Genomic DNA, 23,826 nt, shown 5'->3' with positions numbered 1-23,826 from the left:
TTTTGAGTGGGGAGGGAATGAATCTTTGCAAATAAATAACAGATTTATATCCAGAATTGAGAGAAGAAAAAAAAAACCAGAGTACAAATAATCCAATACATGGGCAAGCTGTATTAAGTGAATAAATAGTTCTCACAAGAAGAAATACAAATGGTTAGAAGATACATGAGGAAATATTCCATCATCCTCAGCCATAAAGGAAATACAAATTAAAACTACATTAAAATTCAACTCACCCGTCAGAATGACAGTCATCAAGAAAACAAACAACACATGCTGGTAAGGATGCAGGAAACAGGATCCTCACCCAGTTGAGGTAAACTAATGTAACCACTATGGAAGTCAGTATGGAGGCACCTCAAAGACTAAAAACAGGTCTTCCTGATGACCTGTTCTCATTATAGGGCCTATATCCAAGGAGAGTAAATCAAGATACCAGAAAGACACCTGCATATCTTTGTTTACTGCAGTACTCTTCATAATAGGCAAATGATGGAATCATCCCAGGTGCCCAACAACAGATGAACAGATGAAGTAATGTGTGTTATATATATATACATACATGAACATACATACAATATGGAATATTACACAGGGATTAGAAAGAATGTAATTGTGTCATCTTCAGGGAAATGGATGTAATTAGAGAATATCATATTGAACAAGGCAAGCCAAGCTCAAATATTTTTACTCATATGTGGAAACTAAATCTAAAAGTCATACATACTTGTGGACATATATGTGTATATATCCATATACATAATTATTTATATGTATAAACACAGAAAAAATAAAACTGGGTGAGCAATTTTGTAATATATTATAACTCTATATGAAAACAGCACAATGAAATTCAAGAAAAACTGTGAATCGGGCTGGGAATGTGGCTTAGTGGTAGAGTGCTTGCCGAGCATACATGAAACCCTAGGTTTGATTCCTTAGTACCACATAGAGAGAAAAAGCTGGAAGTGGCACTGTGGCTCAAGTGGTAGAGTGCTAACCTTGGGCAAGGTAAGTTTAGAGACAATGCCCAGGCCCTGAGTTCAAGCCCCAGGACTGGCAACAAACAAACAAACAAAAATGCTGTGAATCCAAGGAGTTGGGGCTTTGAATCCTGGAGGGAGATGATTACTAGCAGAGGTGGGAACTAGGCTAGGGAGGGGAATGAAGGAGGCTGAGTACCATTAAAACAGATGACTTGCAACTATAAAACCTGATAACATTGTTTGAGGGAAAGGGAAAGAGGGCAAGGAGACTGTTAGAGATGGGAGCTGACTAGAACACATTGTAAACACTTGTGGAATTCCCCACTTCTGTGTGTAAAGATGTAAAGAAACTGAAAAAAGCAGATTTCATGATCTTCTTAGCATCTCAGTAGTCTGATATGGTCACCAAAATGACATTTCTGAGATTGATTAGGCACGTCGGGAGAAGGGAATGATAGAAGGCAGTGAATCTGTACACTGTATGTATAATAGACAAGTCACAATTAAGTCCCTTCATACAACTATAAGTATGGGGAGAAAAGAGCTTTCATGTCCCAAGACATATCTAACTATTTCAATGTTCTAGGGTTTCTGTATGCATTTTTATTTAAATTCATTCTAGATCTACTTTTTTCTACTTTTATCAGATCTACTTCTTTACTTTTATTAAAATGATTATAGAAGCTTTTGATAGTATATTATCCACTATTTTCCATCAAATCAAGTGAAGCCATTCAATCTATGATAAACATGTTTCCATACCAAAATTAGGATTTTTTTACCTTTAGTTGTAATAATCAACCATGAAATATATTTATGCTGTGAAATACTAAAGAAGAGTTATTAAAATAATTCTGACATGAAAACATCTCCAAGTCATATGGAATAAATATACCATGAAGGAAAAAAGGTAGCAATTGAGTAGGAGAAGTTTTTTGTATGTGAAAGCAAAACTAAATAACATGAGGCTGGGCACAGACAGCTCATACCTGTAATTCTTGCTACTCAAGAGGCTGAGATCTAATGGCTGTGAAGAAGAGGCCAGCCTGGGTAGGAAAGTCCATGAGACTCTACCTCCAATTAAAAGCTCAAGTGGTAGAATGCTAGTCAGGAGCAAAAGAAGCTCAAGGACAGTGCCTAGCCCCTGAATTCAAGCCCAGGACTGGCTGCACACATACACACACACCAAAAAAACCCTAAAACTAAAAGCACAGTAAGAGCATATGTGTATGTAAATATGATGGGCATATGCACACCCACCGCTAATGATAATCTCTGAGAAGAATTGCTTGATTTTGACTTTAACAAGAATTATACTCCTATGACATGAAAAAAAAATGATCTAACATGAAATTTAAGGTTAAAAAAATGTATTCAATACTAATCTCTCAATTTGTTTTAAAATTAAGTTTATGTGGTAGAGAGATAAAATAGTGTTATATATAATATGTTATATATTTATGTATACATACTATATATAACACACACACACACACACACATATATATATATATATATATATATATATATCCTATTTCTTCTATATATTTTTTTTCCTCCAAGTCTCTCTTAATCAAATGTATCTAAAGCCTAACTTGTTTTAACAAAAGAAAAGAAGGTACAATATTTTGTTTCAGATTTATACCAGGACAACTTTTTTTCCTGTAACACAGAAGCAGAATCAAATCAGAGAGACAAAAAAAGACAAGACAGGAACTAATTACTTATATGAACTATATAGCAATTAATTAATTAACAATTAATATATAGCATATTATGTTCAAATTCCTTTACCTGGTGATCTTGTACTCTCTGACATTTTGTGTACTGCAAATGCACAGTAATATCTAGCATTACCTTGTAATCCACAGATATGCATTCAATTTACTTTTGTAGACTAGATAAAACCTAAATCAGTTTTTATGGTTTTCTTTCTGAAGTGTGTCCTGACAGCTGATATATAAACTTCTGGTTAGTGAATGGAACCAGGGCCCTTGCCAGTTGATGGACTGAGAATTTCATGGTGTTATTGTGAGGAGGAAGGAGGCCTACGGAGGAAGTAGGTCATTGCTAGAGTACCCCAAGTGCACCTTGTCCTGATTCTGTCTTCCCTTTCTGCCATGAGGTTCAGCCTCATCTCAGGCCCAAAGTCACGTGGGCCTACATGAGTATGAACTAGAATTGTGAGGCCAAGTATACCTTTGGTCCAGCCGCCTGTGGCCATGATACAGAGCCAAAATAGGCTTCTGAGATGTGTATATGCTGCCACATGCCTGTGTATTTCACTGAAGGCCTTCCTAAAGGTTTCCAGAAAGAATAAGTAAAAGTCTCTACCTTATATTCATCCACAATAATGCTAAGGGCTTCATGACCAGCTTTCCTCATGTCTTCCAATTCTTGTTTATGTTTTTCCTGAAAGAAAAAAGAAACTGAATCCAGGAGTTGTTTTTTTCTGTTTTGTTGGCAAAATAATAAAATCCATTGGCTGTGATTTCCAGGGACAAACCCAAAGAGAAAAAGGATGTTCAAAAGGAAGTTATGTTTAAAAGCTTTGGAAGGCACCGAGTTAATGGGAGTGTAAAAGAAAATAAAAACCAGAAAAGAAGGCCTTACATAGAAAAGTAAGGACACCCCAGCATCTAGCAAGTCTTGACAAGGATCAGCAACAAGGCTGGCAAGGCTTTTATTTTCATTATTTTATTATTTCTGCAGGTGTTTCTAACATCTCCAATTTAAAAACCACTAGATTAAGATGACTAGCCAGCCCCAAACTCTACCTGCCTAGAAAATGGAACAGATGAACTTACTTCGGAGCATATGCACTTCCTACAGAGAATGTCTAGATTTCACTAGAAAGTTCTACAACATAACCACGGACAAACAGGAAGGAAGGAAACAGAGAAGAGATAAAAGGAATAAATCCATGTATGAGTAAACACACACACACACACGCACACACACACACACACACACACGCACACACACACACACACACACACACACACACACACACTTAATACATGTAAGGGTTTATAATATGGCCCAAAAGAACAGAAAGGAATAAGAGGACATGGACAGATTTAAACAGAGATGGATTTGGATAAAGTGGCAAGGTAAGCTTAAGTAATGAGCCCCTCAAAACCCACACACAACTCCCATCATTCAGCCCCTCTTCTCTTGCTTTTTACCATTTGGTTACCTGACAGTGGTGCCCAGGAAAACCACCGAAGCCACATTGTTTCAAATGGCTTTTATCAGCCTGAACCCCTGAATGAGTGTACCCTGATCAAACCTTAGCTACAGTCTCACCATGCAGTGTACAATTTGTTCTTTCATCAAAGAACAAATCATCTATCTCCCTGATAAAGGAGGTTCTACTCTCTTATCAACATCCAATTCCTCTCTGGGTGTGTCTTTTTACTTGTTTTATTAAAACCAAATAACTGTTTCCCAGTGACCAACCTAATGATAAAGGATAACTATGGGTATGTGCAGGAAAGATCACTTTTGTTAATATGATTCTCAGTCTATGGTTCAGAGCAGCAAGCAATTTGTTAAAAAGTTTCCATTGTTTAAGAGGTGCTGTAGTGAAAACTAGAGCACAGAATGAGGTGCCAGTGGCTTGTACTTGCAATCTTAGATACTCAGGAGGCTGAGATACGAGGATCATACTTCAAAGCCAGTATAGGCAGGTAAGTCTGTGAGACCCTTAGGTCCAATGAACAACAACAAAACAAACAAAGAACAAAAAAAACAGAACTGAGGCTATGGTTTAAGTGGGAAAAAGCTGTCTTGAGTTTAAAAAAAATAAGTTCAGAGACAGTGCCCAGGCCCTGAGTTCAAGTCCCAGAAGTCTCAGTCTTCCCCAACTCTCCCCCTCCCTTCTGCTTAGCCCCCCCCACCAGAACACACAGGTGTTTGCAATTACCTTGGAAGGAAAACCCAGGCATCACATTATTTTACCACAAACAGACAAATGAAGACTTCACCAAGACTGCTGCCTTTCAAAGTAATAGACTTAATAAGAGTAATTAGGCAAGAAAAAGAAATAAAAATCATAATAATTAGAAATGTTGAAGTAAACTGTATCTTTAAAGAGGATGTGATCCCATGCATAGAAGACCTAAAGACTGTACCACAAAACAACTAAACTAAGAAATTCACTATAAGTTCAGGAAACAAAATTAACATATCAAAAATGAAATCATTGTGCTTTATAAATTAACAATAAACTATCCAGAAAAAGAGAGAAACAGAGTACAAGTGACTTTGAAAACAATAAAATTATGGACATAAAAGTTTTATACAGTTAAATGTGAAAAACACTGCTAAAAAAATTAAATAAGTTATAAATAAACCAAAAGACATTGTCTAGTCATGCAATGGAAGAAATGATACAAAGTCCATATTATCCAATACAATTTACAAATTCAATGCAATTTCTATCAAAACTGCAATCGTATTTTTCATGTATTTGGTAATCAGTTAACTTCTTTTTCTGTTTGTGTGCCAGTCCTGGAGCTTGAACTCAGGGCCTGGCTTTGTGGTGGTTAACTGAAGGTCAGATTCTCATGGACTTTTTCCTACCTGGGCTAGCTTTGAAACACAATCCTCAGCTCTCAATTTCCTGAGAAGCTAGGATTACATGCATGAGCCACCTTTGCCCTTCTTGTAATCATAAACTTCTAATAGTGCCAAATAGTAAAATTAATCTTGAGGAATAAAAGAGAAAGCTAGAAGCCTCACATTCTATAATGTCAAACAACTTTACAAAGCCACAGTAACCAAGACAGTGTGGCAATGGTATAAAAACAGATACAGGGAACTACAGAGCCCAGAATGAAACACATGTGACACTGTGGACTAATGCTTGACACAAGAATGAAAAGCATATGTTAGGAAAGGATAATCTCTTCAGTTAATGGTTCCAGAAAAACTAGATATTCTCTTATAGAAGAATGAAACAATCCTCATTTTACAACACACAGAATTTAATGCAGTAGATAGAGACTTAAATGAACACACTGATACCATAGAGCTACTAGAAGCAAACAATGTTGTTTTTGGTGATTTTTTTGGATATGACACTAACGGTGTAGGTATAAGAACTGGAGTGGAGCTCAACAGTAGAACACATGGTCAGCATGCATAAGGCCTTGGTTTCAATTCAAAAGGAGCGGGAGGAGAGATATTCAGAAGAAGAAGAAACGGGGAGAACTTGGGAGAGAGGAAGGAACAGGAAGGGAAGGAGAAGGAATGGAGGAGGAAAAGAGGGAGGGAGGAAAGGAGGAAGAAAGGAAGATGGAGAGAAGAAAGGAGGAAGGGAAGAAGGAAGGAAGAAAGGGAGGAAAAATAGACAAATGAAACTACATCAAAAATAAAAAGATTCTTCTCATTGAAGAAAAATGAAAAAGCAAACTATGAAGCAAAGGAAGACTTGCAAATTCCACAAATAATAAGGAGTTAATGGACAAAGAAAAAAAAATCCGACAACTCAATAGCAAGGAAAAAGAACTCACACAAACAATTCAACTGCAATTGGCCACTTCTGCAATGAAGATACACACTAATTTGTGTAAGGACAAGTTTTGTAAGGACATTCAACATCACTAAATATCAAGGAAAACCAAACCAAAACCACAATGAGTTATTACCTCTCACTTATTAGAATGGTTAGCATTTTTTAAATGAGATAGTGTTAAAACAGTGTTAGCAAAGATATAGAAAAAAGAAACCATTTTTGTACTGTTTGGTGGGAATGTATACTAGTAGTTATAAGCAAATCATACAAAATTCCTCAAAAGAAATTAAAAACAGACCTTTCATACAATGCAGTCATCTCACCTCTTGGTATACAACCAAAGGAAATGGAATCTATCAAAACAGAAACCTGTCCTCTCATATTTATTGAAGCATAATTCACAGTAAAAATACCCAGGCACTGGTGGCTTACGCCTGTATCCTATCTATTCAGGTGTCTGAGATCTGAGGATCATGGTTCAAAGCCAGCCCAGGCAAAAAAAAAGCCTATGAGACTCGAAGTAACCACCAAAAGCTGGAAGTGGAGATGTGGCTCAAAGTGGCAGAGTGCTAGCCTTGAGCAAAAAATACTTAGAGACAGTGCCCAGGCCCTGAATTCAAGCTCCAAGACTGGCATGCACATGCACACGCACACACACACACAGACTGAGGAACATTATTCAGTCATAAAAAAGATAATCCTGCCATGCAAGTTCAACAACGTGGATGAGACTTACAGACATTATGTTATGCAGAATGAACCAGGTCAGAAAAAGATAAATATTGTATGATCTCCCTATTATGTAAAATCTAAAATAATTAAGCTCACAGAAACAGAGAGTAGCATAGTGGCTGCCTGGAATTGGGGGTGGTGATGAGGGAAGTGGGAAGACACTGGTCAAAGGATATAAACATTCAGTGAATGGATAAGTCCTGGATATCTAATTGTCAGCACAAGTATTAACAAGTTAATATGCTGTATATGTGAAATTTGCTTACAGAGTAGATCTTTAATGGTCTTACCACACACACACACACACACACACACACACAAATATGTGATTTGGACCTGGATACCAGTGGCTCACACCTATAATCATAGTTACTCAGTAGGCTGAGATCTGAGGATCTTGGTTCAACACCAGCCTGGGCAGAAAAGTCCATGAGACTCTTATCTTGAATTAAACACCAAAAAACAAAAAGCAGAGCTGGGGCTCACGTGGTAAAGTGTTAGCCTTTATTAAAGAGCTCAAGGACAGCTCCTAGGCCCTGAGTTCAAGCCCCAAAACTAGCATGTACACACAAACCAGACAAAAGTGACTTGGTGTTATAGATTGTGATAATCATTTCATCATATCCATATAGATCAAAGTATTCTCTGGACATCTTAAATATAGACAATTTATAGGCTAATTATATCTCAAGCTAGGATGATGGAAGAGAATTCTACCTTTTCTCTGAACTATCATTTTTACTTCTTTATTAATGTGTGTACATACATACATGCATGTGTGTGCATGCATAAGGCAATCCTGGGGCTTGAACTCATGGCCTGGGCACTATCCCTGAACTATATTGCCCAAGCCTAGTGCTCTACTACTTGAGCTACAGCTCCACTTCCAGCTTTTTGGTGGTTAATTGGAGACAAGAGTCTCAAAGACTTGCCTGCCTGGGCTGGCTTCAAACTGTGATCCTCAGATCTCAGCCTCCTGAGTAGCTAGGATTACAGGCATGAGCCACAGGCCCCTGGGACTTCTGGAACACTTGGTACATTATCTTATTTTTCAAATGTTTTTGTCTACAGAGTTGCACCCCAGGTTTTTCAGTTTACTTTTAGGAGCCACGTCCCTTACTAGAAAACAAGATGAACCCAGAGGCACTCCACACAAGGGTTCCTTCTCCTGTAATTATTATAAGGTGAGACAACTTTATAACTCTGAACAGTGCTGCAAGGCCTGCTTTATCTAAACCCTCCCTTGCCATACTCTTCAGTGTCTTGTGCTACACTTCCTACCAATTCTCTTAATGCTGTGGCTTTACACTTTGGGATGGCTACTTTTTTTCTGGGTATTTCTAAAGAGAACGAGACCCCCCATCCTTTAACTACTTCTTCTGTTGTCCTCAGATCTATCTTCCAAGTCCTCCATGCCCACTATGAACAACTGTGCTTTAGATAATAATGCCTTGGTCCTCTTAGGACTATAATTAAAAGTCTCTACATTCCCCATTAGACTCCAGCACAGATGTGAAAAATAATCCATGACTTATTGCTCTCAGCGCTACCAATCCGTGCACTGCAATACATACGAACCATCATGTGTTTTCATCACAGAAGGTGTTTTAGATTTTCCTTCTAGCTATCTTGGCTACTGTAAATCTACATAAGAACATGTCAAGATTAAAAAATTCTGCTTGCCTTCCCACTGCTTCTTTTTTTGAAATGGTTTATTTACTTAAAACTCTTTGTCTTTCTTCAATTCTTAAGAGTCTAACTTGATTATCTTCCTGCAATACCCCTATCCATCTCTTCTACTGGCTCCTCTTTGTCCCAACTTCTAAATGCAGACTCAGATCTTTATTTTAACTTTTTTGTGTATGTGCCAGTCCTCAGGCTTGAACTTATGGCCAAGGAGCTCTCCCTTAGCTTTTTTGTGCTCAAGACTGATATTATACCACTTTATCCATACTTCAACTTCCAACTTTTTTGCTGCTTGATTGGAGGTAAGAGTTTCACAGACTTCCATGGCTGAGGTTGCTTCCAACCGCAATCCTCTTAACTCAGACTCCTGAGTAGCTAAGATTACAAATGTGAGCCACTAGTGCTCAGTTATTCAAACTTTTGCAAACTCTAATCATAGCCTTAAATACTATGTAGGTACAACTCAATATATATTCAAATTCTGACATGGATGGTTGTCAGATTTGTCTCATTACTATTCATGTATTTGCATGGATATCTAACAGCCATCTCAAAGTTAACAAACACAGTGCTAAACTCCTGGTTTTCCTCCAGTTGCTCAGTCAAAAACTACTTAAGTCCTTTTCACTGTTACCACTTTTTTTCCTCCTCACAATCCAAATGTAGTCCTTCAGACTACAGCTGGACTGCCTGATTGTCTTGAATAATATGACTTAGTACCTGTGCTAAGCACTACTCTAAGCTCCTTACACTTATCAGTTCAAGACACAATCTCTAAGACAACAGGAATTATTCACTATTGTGCCCACAGCATCAGAACAATACCTACCATGAGTGGCCCATAAACACCAACTGGAACAGTAGTGAAATATAATGGTTACCCCAGTTCCCAACCTCTGGGAAGGGAGAAAAGGGTAGGAAAGAGAAGCTGGGTTTGATCAAAGCATACTGTATACATGTATCAAAGATCATACCAAACTCCATGGGTATGCCAATAAAATGTTAATACGTTAACTACAATTAATACATGTTAATAGTTTTCCCTCAGAGCCCTTGTGATCAACTGACTCCCCACAGCACAGGGAGAGGTGTACGGGGACAGTGAGGATAGTGCTCACACACCATACTTCTTGGAAAGAAGGAAAACAGAGATAATAAAGATTTCCAAGTATGAGGAGTTTGCTCAGAGCAGGTGATGTGTCACCTATAATATGTGAACATATACATCTCAAGTGGTGCCAGTTGAAGAAAATGAGGCCTATACAAAGACAGAAATGAGAATGGCAAGGATTGGAAGGTCAAATGGAGTTGAGAACTGGGAAGATTTCACCCATCAAAGAAATAAAGAAGGGATTTAATATCAACATAATCATATATAAACATTAGGTACAACATATTATGTCAGCTCAAGGTTGAGCCACAGCTCCACTTCTGGCTTTCTGTTGGTTAATTGGAGTTAAGAGTCTCACAGTCTTTTCTGACCAGGCTGGCTTCAAACTGTGATCCTCAGATGTCAGCCTCACAAGTAGCTAGGACACAGGCATGAGCCACCAGTACCCAAAAAGAGTATGTTATTTTTATGTGGCAATACTGGGGTTTAAATTCAAGGTGTAGGCAACTCAAGGTTGGTGTTCTAGCACTTGAGCCAGAGATCTACTTCCAGCTTTTTGCTTCTGCCAGGGTTGGCTTTGGGCCACACTCCTAAGATCTAAGATTCTTGAGTAGCTAGGATTACAACTGGGAGCTACCAGCACCCGGCAGAAAATGATCTTGAATCTTGGTTCCCAAAGATGTTTGTTGAATGAATAAATAAATGACATCACAATTCATATTATTTTTCTGATACAAGTATGAAAGTTAACAAATACTTTTAGTCATGTGTCTATCTGTTCAAAAACTTCAATTAAACTATTTCTAAACTCACAGCTCTCTCAATGCTTTTCCATGATACAGTAGGGTACAATTACATCAATCAACCCTCCAGGGCTTACTTTGAAGTTACTAATACATTGTAACATACCAAGCTACCATGTTACTAAAAGAAAAACACAAAATTAACCAAATAAAACTATGGATGGCTTGACATTTTTATTCAAGAATACAACGCCTCGGAGCTGGGAAGGTGGCTCAGTGGTAGAGCGCTTGCCTTGCATGCATGAGGCCCTGGGTTCGATTCCTCAGCACCACACAAGAAAAAAGAAAAAAGCCGGAAGTGGCGCTGTGGCTCAAGTGGTAGAGAGCTAGCCTTGAGCTGAAGAGCTGAGGGGCAGCACCCAGGCCCAGAGTTCAGGCCCCACGACTGGACCCCCCCAAAAAAAAAGTACAGAGCCAAAATTATACAAGATATCATTGAAATCAAATATCACCACAATGATGGCTTTCTTTCAAATTGCCAAATCCTAAAACATCAATGAAAAGGGAAGAGTCAAGAAAATACATTAAATAAAAATATGAAATTTTTAAGTAAGAAGAAACATCAAAGGCCACAATTCCAAAATACTCACTTTATAAATGGCAAAACTGAGATCAAGAAATTTGTCCAAGTTCATGAGGTTCATTACAAGCAGAAAAACTCTTAATTAACCACTTCAATGTTTAAATCTGTCCTGTCAATACCGAACTACTGGCCAAATGTGGTGCTCATGCTGTAATCCTGGCTACACACAAGGTTGAGATCTGAGGATCAAAATTAAAAGCCAGCTCAGGTAAACAAATCCATGAGCCTCTTACCTCTATTAACCAGCAAAAAGCCAGAAGTGAAAGCATGGATCAAGTGGTACAGCAACAATCTTGAATAGAAAAAGCCAAGCAAGAGCACAAGAGACAAAGTTCAAGCTCCAGTACCAGCATAAAAAGAAAAAAAAAAGAACATAAAGTAACATGTACACCTCAGGCTCATACCCTAATGTAGCTGGGAAAGACAGATTTAATCAGCAAATATCAGTGTTTTACAGAAATAAATTAGCAAAACAAATTTTACATAACTATCATTGGTAAGATTCAGATACCTGAACCAAGACTGAAAAAGGAAAACCTCAAGGGTGGTACAAACAAAGGTTTTTCAATTCACATTCTAGTATTGCTAGTCATTGCCAAGGCAAGTAGAACCTGTGTTAATCTCCCCTAATAAATTAATCTAGGAGCAACAACAGAATGCTCTTCCACTCAAATGGTCAAAAGCCCATGTGTAATTGACATGCTTGGAATGAATTATCACAAGTCTTTTTTTAAAAAATAGAAAAAGTTAAGAGACACATGGTCCAATTATATTCTACCTATTAAAAAAGACTGATTCTTAATTCTAAATTCTTTGGCCAAGAATCAAACTATCAATAGCTAACTGGAACTTAATTAGCTAATAGTATCATATGGAGAAAGGTTTTCCAACACCACTTCACCACCCTGTGAACCACAGGATGACATCCTTTTCACAGCAAAACATCAGTTACATTGGAGCAGGCAGAGGTAAGCATCTCCAGAATATGGAAATGGAAATCATGGGGCAAGAGATCAAAATAAAGATAGTTTGTATTATCTAACCAATCCACTGAAAGGTCCTCACTGAAACACAGTATAAAATTCTCTACTACTATAGCCTACTTTTAAATGCCATGGTAGTACAACAAAAAGGTTTAGATTAGTCCACATGCACTTACTACAAAAAAAAAAAAAAAGAAAAAGAAAAATAGCAAAACAGGCAGGTGCTAGTAGTTCACAGTTCTAATCCTTATCTCCAAATAACTAGCAAAAACCTGGAACTGGAGCTGTTTCAGTGCAAACCAGTTCAGCACTGAGCAAAAAGATAATGGACAGAGCCCAAGCCTTGAGTTCAAGCTCTTGTACGGAACACACGAAGAAAAAAATAGGAAGGAAGGAAGGGAGGGAGGGAGGGAGGGAGGGGAAGGGAGGGAGGAAAGGGAAACGAAAAGGAAAACACATCATCCTTTGTCATTTGCCTTCTATTTTCAACTGCAACAAGCCTGGGTTATTATTGTAGAAGCTTTAATCCTTGAAAAGAAAGTCAGTATCATATTGTTCACACAGTTAGGACCTCTAAAGCAATCTATCAAGCACGGTTAAAGATAACAAATTTATTTACACTATTTACACCAGAAAAGGCAGCCTAAAACTACCTTGTCCTGGGCTAAATACCCAGAACCAAGAGCAGCCTCAACCATCAAACTCCAAGCCTCCAAAAGACAACCTCGACCTTTATTAATTGGTCTGCAAACCTCCAATTAGTCGATCTGCAAACCTCTGACCCCCAAAGCTCCAAAGCTCCAAAGCTCCAAAGGGGAAGGATTTTCTTTTTCTTTCCATCCTCCTTCTCTACAGGCCTCTCCACTCTCCACAGGGCAGGGCTGGCCTTCCCTGCCCTGTTCTGGTAGGCACTTCTTGCCTGCTTTCCCCTACTGCTGTCTCTCTCTACTCTTTACCCTCTGCCCTCTACCCTACCCCCCACCACCCAGGAACATGCAGTCTATATATAGGCTACGCCCCCCCACACTCCAACAAGACTAATGGTTTCATCTGCCTAAGGGTTTCCAACTGCTATTCATGGGCCTCCCCCAAGCTGCCCACTGTCCAATCACTTCTGGATAGCTCACCAAACTGGTCTGTACTCCCCACCCCTTCCTCAGTAACATACCCCACCCTCAGGCGATGGCATTACCCTTGGGGACACGCCTTGTGGGGCAGTGCCATCAGCCTGTGCCCTGCCCCCTCCTGTGGCCTGGGCCTCTGGCCTCTCGTTTCCCGGCGCCTCCAGCCGGCTGGGCCCTGGTGCCCTGCTGATTATTACAAACCTTCTTTACTGAATCAATGTTTCATCTTTATACCCCCACCTCATTTGATCTCAGCCTGTACAGTTTGGGGAACAATCCATTTCAAAGTCTTCCAACTCAGTCTCACCAATCACCTTTACCCAAATATTAAAAAGGATCAAGTAATACTACAAGAGAAATAGATACATTTTGCACAGTAAGCTGTCCTAAGTACTGATATTCTCTCCATGAGGTTGTCCAGTTAGCTGAAGATATCAAAATTACAAAGGATGCATGTAAGTCTCTTCCTTGTCCCATTAATGGCATTGAAATCCAAACCATCATCTCTACTAAATTTTTCTAATCAAATAAAGACAAGACAAGGAAGCAAATTCCTCCCGGAATATCACCTCAAGGTGCAGTAACCAGGGGGCGGAAGTCTAGGCCGCTGGAGGGGGCAGGGCATCAAGAGGCGGGCCTCACAGCTCAGGTGACCCGGCAGCGGGAGGGGGCGGAGCCTTGAGAGGCTGATGTAACCGCCCTACTGGGTGAGCTGTCAAGAGCTGTCAAAAAGTGGCTGGACAGTGGGCAGCTTAGGAGGTAGCAGTTGAAACCGTTAAAAGGTTGAAAGCTTTAGGCCAGCTGGAGTGGGGGAGGAGTGCAGCATGTTCCCAGCAGAGTGGGTGGAGAGGCAGAAGGATTAAGACAGCAAGAGGCGCCTACCAGAGCAGAGCAAGGCAGGTCTGTAGAGGCCTGAGGCCTGAGGAGAGTGGAGAAGCCCACAAGGAAAGAGGAAGGAAGGAAAACGGAAAGCCTTCACCTTTGGAGGTTTGGAGCTTTGGAGGTTTGGAGATCTGGGGTTGGAGGTTTGCAGACCAACTAATAAAGGTCAGGGCTGCCCGTTGGAGGCTTGGAGGTTTGGTGGTAGAGGCTGTTCTTGGGTTCTGGGTAGCTAACCCAGGACAAGGTAGTTGCAGGCCCCTTTTCTGGTGTAAATGGTGTGAATCAAATTCTTTTGTCACCTTTAACCATGCCTCGATGGACTGTCTCACTCTTTGGAGATCATAATTGTGGTTCACAAAGAAATTCACCATCTACCAATATCAGCATGAGTAACAGACTTTTCTTCAAGCTAATTTACAAAAGCCAGCCATGACAACTTCACATATCCCTGACTCAAACCAAAATCTTAAGGAATTAATTAGTTAGCAATGGAGGAATGAATAAACAAATCACCAGCTTCATCACTCTCAAGTTGGAAAGAAATACTCATGTGGAATTCATTTAAAGAAGACATTTACAACAATGCTATTATTGTTACTAATGTCATTCCTCCATTAGCACCTCAGCTCTGCCCAATATGTGTTGTATGGGGAAAAAAAAAGAAAAGGCCAAATTCTACACTGCCTGAGAGTAGACTCTTGCAAAACTATAACAGAGCTGCCAGCTCACATGTAGGGTAAAATGACATGACTCTTCTCACTACTTCTTGTATTATTTACTCCAGGGGCAGGAAGGGACTCCATTCAAAACAGGATCCAGAGTTGTGATGTTTATCTTCAGCTGTGCTAACATTTTTGAGGTGAGGTGCCTTGAGGAGCAAAGTTTGTAACTAAGTCAAAGCAAGTAAGAAATAGGTAAGAAAAGATAAAGGGGAACTGAAGGTATTCCTATCTATTCAGGAGGCTGAGATCTGAAGACCATGGTTAGAAGCCAACCCAGGCAGAAAAGTCTGTGAGACTCTTCTGACCAATTAGCCAGCAAAAAGCCAGAAGAAGTATAACTGTGGCTCAAATGACAGAGTGCCCAACTTGAGCACAAAGCTAACAGACAGCACAAGGCCTTGAGTTCAAGCCAAAACAAAACAAAACAGATGAGAGGGGCTGCTCTAACAAATACCTGAAAATGTGAAAAGGGCTTTGAATTACATAACTAACAGGTAAAGACTGGGAGAATCTTGAGAGATGCAAAAGAGGGAGGAGGAGGAAGACAGCTTTGAAGAGCTAGCTGGTAAAATGGTAAAACATATTCAATAAAAGCAATACTGACACTGGGCACTGGTGGCTCAAGCCTGTAATCCTAGCTAGTCAGAAGACTGAGATCTGAGGATAGCAGTTCAAAGCCAGATGAAGCCAGAAAACCTGTGAGAGTCTTATCTCCAATTAACTATCAAAACAGAAATAAAGCTGTGGTTCAAGTGGTAGAGCACTAACTCTAGCTCAGAGACAGCACCTAGGTGTTCAAGTCTCACACACACAATACTGATGTACAGGAGGAAGGGAAGAGAATCAAAGAGGTCATCTACCACTTTAGACTGTGAAATGTCATAATAAACAGTGCTTCTAGAGGCAGACATGGTGACTCGGGCCTGTGAGCCTACCTACTCAAGAGTCTGAGATTAGAAAGAGCAAGTTTAAGGCCAGTCCATTTTAGAAAAAAAGTTCATGAGAATCTGCCTCAACAGAAAAAAACAGAAAGCAGTGGTCATAGCAGCTACTCCAAGAGGTTTAAACAGGAGGACTGCAGTCCAGTCTGGCCCAAGCAAAAGGTAAGATCTTACCTCAAAAGATCTTACCGCAAAAGGGCTAGTAATGTGGCTCAAGTGGTAGAATGCCTCCTACCAAGCAAAGAAGCCCTGAGTTTAAAACTTGAAGGTTAAACACAGATGCTTCTAGCAAGTTCTCAGAACCTAACTGTGGTGAACTTTTCTATGTGGTGGTAGAAAGCAGAACGTGTAAGTGTGACAAGCCTCCCCATTTAGATGATTGAAATGCAAGAAAAAAGAGATAACTTGAGGAAGAAAACATAAATGCTAGGTAGATATTGGCAGTTCACACCGGTAATCCTAGCTAGTCAGGAGTCTGAGATCTGAGGATAGAGGTTTGAAGCCAGCCAAAGTAGACAAATCAAGACTTTTTATCTCCAGTCAACCAACATAAGCCAGAAGTAGAGGTAGGGCTCAGGTGGTAAAGCACCAGCCTTGAGAAAAGCCAAGTGGGAGTGAGAGTCCTTGAGTTTAAGTTCCAGTACTGACACCAAAAACAAAAATTAGTATGTGGTTTTATCAACTGCAAAGTAGGTTTATTCTTCTAAGATTTACAATCCATTAAACTCAATTCTTACATAAATATTGCTTTCTTAATTGACTTTTTGCAATAATTATGTCCCTGAAATTTCACCCTGTACTTTCTCCCCTCTCCCTTTTTTGAACTATATATTGGTTTCAATGTGTAAAAACAATAATCCTTTTAGATAATTTTAGATATAAAATTAAAATACCAGTAGAATTAATTTGTGAACTAAATATAAAAACCCCTTTGAGATGCCAACCTATTATTTTTTTCATACTCTGGCAATGGTAGCTGGCAAACCAGCAAAAGGATTATACCTCACTATCAGAAAAAGTCATGGGAACAATTCTGAAATTAATGTCAGAATAATGCAGAAAGACAATGAAGAAAGAGATGCTCTAGTCTTCACAGGACTGGAAGATCCTTGATGTATCCCAAAAGGTCCCCAAACACACATTCCTGGAGAGTCTGTTGTATAGGAAGAGACAAAAATTCTCTAAGGATCTGCTTTATGACAAAATTTGTTAGTAAATTAGGGAATTGTTTAACAATTATGAAACTGGTAAAGAACATAAATTTGAAAGAGGCATATTCTTTTTCTTCCGTGCTATATGAATACAATAGAATTGTGGGGGAATCCTGTTTCTACTAGATAGGAAATGCAGTGTCACTCTCAGTGTCTTTCTGCAATCACAGTGAGGGGCAGAAATCTAGGGCTGGTGCAGACTGAAAATGTGTAGTCAGCACCTTTTTCCTCTATAACTCTCTCATTCCACCTGTTCATATAGATACGAGTTTGTGTATGTGTATGTGTGTGCGCACAGGCAAATATATGGTTCATTATTTTACATTTGGGAACTAGAGAAATAATATATATAGCATCCCAGTTATTTGCACATATACTGGGAATAGAAATCTCTAGGGATATATATTTATACATATATATGGCTATATATATGTGTGTGTGTGTGTCCTCTCCTTCTCTCCATCTCTATTTTCTTTTATTCTCTCATTCTATATGTTTTGTTCCTATAAGCCCTTTGTTTTCCTTTTCCTTTTTTCTTTCTAGTCTCTTTATCTCTATCTCTATCACAAACATACACACACCCTTAACTACACAGAACTTTTATTTTCTACCCTTTGGCCTGTTAAGCTGAAAAGGCCAGATTCCTCAGAGAAATAATACATCTTTTCCAGCTATGCTAAATAAAAACCTAAGTAGGATCAGGTACTGGTGGCTCATGTCTATAATCCTAGATATTCAGGAGGCTGAGATATGAGGATCATGGTTCAAAGCCAGTCTGGGCAAGAAAGTTCATAAGTCTCTAATCTCTAACCACCAAAAAGGAGCCAAAAGTGGAGCTGTGGCTCAAGTGGTAAAACACCAGCCTTGAGCAAAAAAAAGCTCAAGGACAGCGCTCAGGTCTTGAGTTCAAGCCCCAGGACTGGCATACACACATTGAAGGAAAAAAAAAAAAAAGTAGGCGTTTTTGAGACCTGTGGTTTTCATGAACCTGTGGCTGTCTACACACTTGAGCCTAATGTTTTATTTCCTACTTCCTTCACTCTGAAACCTCCATTGTCTCTTCAATCCTGCCCCCCCCGCCACACACACACACACACACACACACACACACACACACACACACACTTACTTCCTCCTTTCTTATAACATGGAAGCTAACAGAAAGCCTTTGCCTGTGTCCCCATCACATCTCCTAGACCATGTGTGTTTATTCCAGATGCCCTGCTGCTAGTGTAAGACACCATTTGTCCCTCTGGAATCATGACTCCCACACTCGTCTTCTAGCTCTTCATCCCATTAGCTATCAAGAACATCATTCTCTTTCCAGCCTCTCTCTCACTTGATAATCACTTCTACCCTCATAAATCAATCACAAATGACAATGACAAAAATTGTTTCAAAGGTCCTTTTGTGCCCTGCACTAGTTCTTCTGTTCTTTCAGATTACCTCTGGCTTTCCTCTCCAGCACAATGCCAAAACTGCTCAGCAAGTAACATAAGTCAGTTGTCAATTACGACCATAAGAGTTTATTATAATGTTATTGGCTTAACACAAATTTATTACCTTACAGTTCTGTATATCAGAAATCAAAGGAGTCTGACTGAGTCAAAGCCAAGGTGGTGACAGCTCTCTCCTCCTTCTGGAGGCTTCGGGGAAGGGGAGTCTTCTCTGCTCATTCGAACTACTTCTCCAGAAAGAACTCAATAATGTCATCTGCAGGAGGGTGGTGGAACTGAAGGTCTTCATGGTAAGTGAAAACAAGCCAGACTCAGAAAGTCAAATATTTATCACCGTTCTCTCTCATATATGAAATTTAGACTTTGGGAGGGGATAGTAGGGGGAAAACAATGGAGGGGGTAATAATGTTCAAGAGGAAGTGTACTCATTACCTCACTCATGTAACTGTAACCCTCTGTATAGTATCTTTACAATAAAAAAAAAAGAAATTTAGGCTTTTAAAAATATTAGTGGCAGGAATGTAACATTGGGGACATAAAGGGGAAAAAAGGAAATGTGATTTTTTTTCAGCAAAATGGGCATAACTAGACATCATCATGTTAAGCAAGATAAGCTAAGCTCAAAAAGCCAAATATTACGTTTTCACTCATTTGCGGAATCTAGTCCTAAAAGGTATATGCCTATATAAACATATAGAGAACATAATTATAATTGAGGGACAGTTTGGAGGGATGAAGGGGAGGAGAAGGAAAGAGAATGATGGAAGGTGGATAATCTTTAAATACGGTATCCATGTATGAAGATGGCATAAGGAAACTCACCGAAAGCTGCTAAACAAGCAGGTAGAGGTAATAGGGAAAGAGAAAAAAAGAGGTTGATCTCAGTATAATATATGCAGATATGAAATACCAGTGGAAATAATTTGTACAATATACTCTTTAAAAAACTGGACAAAATGGATGACAGAAATGTAAAACAGGTTTATATCATCAACATGATGATTTCTAGTTCTACCCATTTTCCCAAAGATGGAATAGTTTCATTTTCTTTGTGGATGAGTAATATTCCATCTTATACATGTATTCCATGTACCATTTCTGTTGGTGGAGGGGCCAGCAGGACAGGAAAGCCAGTAGCGAGGGTGAATGAGGTGGAGTATGGCTGACTGTGTCACGTACATGTACAAAAATGAAAAACAAAATCTCTGAAGGTGGGAGGAGTGCTGAGAGAGAATGACCAAGGGAATGAGTTTGATCAAGGTACAGATTTGTTCAGCCTCTGCCAAATTCTATGTATGGAAATGTCACAAGGAAAACCCCTATACAACTAATATATACTACTAATAGAAAAAATGTACGCCAAAAGATGATTTTGAAAAATATAGTTTATTCTGTAATGGGGGCAGCAACTGGAATGTAAAGTTTGGCTTTTTCACTCAAGTCTGGAGCTCTACCACTTGGGCCATACATCAAGCCACTTAACAGCATTTGCTGGTTAACTGAGATAGTCTCAGACTTGTCTGTCCAGGCTGGCTTCAATCCATGCCTCAGATCTCAGCCTCCTGAGTAGCTATGGCTCATACTGGCGATAGAATATTTTTAGTTATATTTGTAAAAACTTTGTAAGAAAACAAGGACTATTTGTTAGATGACTAATAGTATACATTAGCATGAATTTGACCACAGTCAAATATTCATAAGAAGAAAAAACATACCACATGCATGTTGTTATTTGATGAAGAAGCATATTATGACTGATTTTTGGCATTAAAGTCATCCCTCCAACAGAACAGTGATTACCTTTGACATTATGTTGTAAGTTGTGAAAATAGTAACATTAACCATTTTATACTGAGGACAAATGGGCTGAACATCTACTTGATGTGGAGGTTTTAATAAAACTCAGCAACTTGAGCCAGCAGAGAGGCTCACAAGCATTGTGCATATCATCTGCACAAGACGAATTTACTTCAATAGAGACTGGAAAAGGCTGGGCCCACTGGTTCACACTTGTAAACCTAGCTGCTCACAAGGGTGGAGGTGTGTAAAGGCAAACAAATCTGAGAGATTCTTAGATCCAGTTAACCAGCAGTATCAGTACTTCAACAACACTTTCAAGCTTTAGGGGGAAAAAAATCAATCTTCCATAGACTTAGTCTACTCCTGCCAAATGTTAGACTAAAACAAAATTTCCAAGTTGAATTAGCAAGCCCTTACAAGTTTTCTTTAAGAGATAATGTAACCACAACTACAAAATTCACCACATCATAATCATTGTAAAAATTCCCAATATGTATGAAAATATACCATGTAAATCTAGTTTGTTCCAACAGAACTTAAGGAATGCTTTTTGAAAAGTCACATTTAGCAGAAGAATATGGATGCTTTGTGTTTCTGATTAGTGTTCCTATGAATCAGATTCTCTTCTCCTCTGTCATCAATTATTAATTATTTTGTGGTCTTAGCAAACCAGGCTGAGAAAAGGAGTACAAAACATTCCAGCCAAGTCCACCGTGGGAGTATTCTGTTCTTTTTGAATTAGGGAATGAGTGACTAGGAGTTGCCTGTTTACTTTTTCCATCTATTACTAAGAATTCAAATGATCTATTTGTGTTTCCTGGAGAAGAGGATAAAGGGTAAGGAAAAAAAAAAAAAAGCAAGAGGAGGTGTTCTCTTTGTTTTTTAATCTACCCCCTCAAAGTGGCTCAAATTTACTCTCAAATAATAAACCAATTAACATTTATGAGAAAAATAAAACTCCATGACAAATGTCTCTGCTATATATAACACAAAAATAGCCCGGTACTAGTGGCTCACGCCTGTAATTCTAACTACTCAAGAGGCTAAGATAGAGGATCACAGTTCACTCAGCTGGGGCAGGAATGTTGAGGAGACTCTATCTCTAGTGAGCAAGGGGGGGGGAGGGAAGGAGGGAAGGAGGGAAGGAAGGAAGGAAGGAAGGAAGGAAGGAGAGGTACTTTATTAGAGTTCTACTCAAAATGGTTCAAGTATTTAAGTAATATTTTTAAAAAGTAAGCCCTGGACAAAAGAATCACTAAATACTTAGTATCTTGTCTAAGCAGGTCATTAAGAGTCAAATCTCATCCTTACAGTTAAATGGCTACATTGTAAACAATACACAGCCATTGTAAACAATACACAAGCTGATGGGAAAACTATTTTTATCATTTCCTGCTTGGGCTACAGGCTCATTTCATCTATTTGGAGAGAGAGGTTGCTACTATATGTTTGCTTGCTTTCTTGCTTTGAGGCCCAACTAACTGTTCCTGCTTTTACCAGTTGCTTAAAAAAATAAAAAAGTTCAATTTCCTATAAGCTACTTGTATGATGTCTCCCCACTGAATTCTATTTTCTTGCTTCATTAGGCAAACCAGAATCTAGAAAAATCTCTCATAAAGAACAAAAAAAGGAGAGGAGAGAGAGAAGGGAGGGTAGGAGAGGAGAGGGCAGAGAGAAGAAACATTCACTTTTTGTGATTATTGGTGAAGTGCTATCAAATATTTATCAAAAGCTATGACATGCATTCAGACAGAACACAGTACTGTGGGTCATGAGACTGACAAGAATAAATCAATGTGATGCCTTTAATAAGATGACTTTCACAGAAATGCACATAAAACTGATCATATGATCAACTGAAGAAAACGAGGACAGTAGCGGTATCCTAGACAAGTTAGAAGGAAAGAACGGGACATAAAATAAATTGATCACCTCTGACATTAATCAACCACGAAGACATCCCATCTTTATCTACTTTCTGAATGAAAAATCAAGACAAATATACTGAACATCTTTGTCATTTGTTAACTGTTGCTGTGAAAAAGAATGTAAAGGGATATGAATACATTTTAAACCCTCTCTAAAACCTATGTTATAATTCATGATAAAGTTCACAGTACTTCAGATCATGTGTTCTTTATAATTACATTTAGAGGCCTCTTTTCATTCTTAAAATGTCCAAGGTATTCCATGAAAGCTTAACTCAAGCTGATGTATTATCCTGTGTCTGTGTGGACTTGTTTTTATGTGGATTTTTTATTGGGTCACTTTGTCACTACTGACATAGTAAGTTCCAAATATGGTTTGTCTATACCTCTAAGGGTATTGGACTTTCAAAGCTTACATAGTCTATTTATGCATTATATATTTGTAATTTCTCAAGGTATAATTATAGCCACTCTGAATCTTGCCCAAATGAGGGGGCTAATATTGCAAAAGAACTATGAACTATCTTTTCCTCTGGGTGAAGAACTGTGGCACACAGAGTGATCTCTCCAAAAACAGACAAATTTGTTATGGCTATCATCACCCAAATGTCCTGGGCTGCAAAGAAAAGGGGGGATCATGTTTCAAAAAACTGTGGTATTTCCACAAAGCTTTAAAAATAATTTTCCAAAAGAGCTTATGGCAAAAACAACAACACCATCATCCTTTTCAATGAGTATAGTACTTGTGCTTCTCTTTCGTCCTGTAATTTTAGCCTGGTCTAACTTCTTTCCTCATATGAACCTCTGTCCGGAGGACAGCTGTGTTGGCTGCAAATAATATCCACAGAATTCATCCTGGAGATTACTGACAACTCAGAAACCACAGCATGGGGTTAAAAGTGTTTAAACATGCCTTCCAGGTTAAAATGTAGTATTCAGCCTGTAGTTCATTACTTTGTATATGACCAAGATGAGGTACGTAAACACCTACATTCAGCTATCCGAATATTTCCTGACCTTTATGGGAATCCTGAAGCTACAAGATTACAGATTTGGTATAGGCCTTAAACTTGGATATCTAATTAAAAACACAAAATTATCCGTAATTGGGAAGCACCAGCTTTTGAGAATTTTTTTATTATAGGTTACCTTCTTGAACTCAGGAGGCTGAGATCTGAGGATCACGGTTCAAGCCAGCCCGGGCAGGAGAGACCGTGAGACTCTTATCTCCAATAAAACCACCAGAAAACTGGAAGTGGCGCTGTAGCTCAAGTGGTAGAGCGCTCGCCTTGAGCTGAAGAGCTGAGGGACAGCGCCCAGGCCCAGAGTTCAAGCCCCACGGCCGACCAAAAAAAA

General features: G+C 39.0%; 1 protein-coding gene and 1 long non-coding RNA gene across 13 annotated transcripts in view; one reads left to right on the top strand and one right to left on the bottom strand.

Moving 5' to 3' along the window:
* The window catches only part of Ccdc91 (coiled-coil domain containing 91), a 200,792-nt gene that overhangs the window by 101,259 nt on the left and 75,707 nt on the right, over positions 1-23,826 (bottom strand). For 10 of the 12 annotated variants that reach the window (XM_070038098.1, XM_070038163.1, XM_070038179.1 and 7 more), the window contains one exon: positions 3,321-3,398. The exons of the other annotated variants lie outside the window; for them this stretch is intronic. In XM_070038098.1, coding sequence (XP_069894199.1) covers positions 3,321-3,398 — 78 coding nt within the window. The remainder of the gene's footprint in view (positions 1-3,320; positions 3,399-23,826) is intronic. 12 annotated transcript variants of the gene reach the window in all.
* On the top strand, positions 14,296-22,628 carry LOC138836160 (uncharacterized). Its single transcript, XR_011374924.1, has 4 exons — positions 14,296-14,516; positions 15,196-15,270; positions 18,856-19,032; positions 22,129-22,628. It is a non-coding gene; the product is annotated as an uncharacterized lncRNA (long non-coding RNA).

The sequence above is a fragment of the Dipodomys merriami genome, unplaced genomic scaffold (genome assembly GCF_024711535.1).
Source record: "Dipodomys merriami isolate MVZ:Mamm:240054 unplaced genomic scaffold, mDipMer1.0.p SCAF_10, whole genome shotgun sequence".
Lineage (NCBI taxonomy): Eukaryota > Metazoa > Chordata > Mammalia > Rodentia > Heteromyidae > Dipodomys > Dipodomys merriami.
The sequence above is the reverse complement of the archived record's forward strand: the minus strand, read 5'-3'. Positions and strand labels throughout refer to the sequence as shown.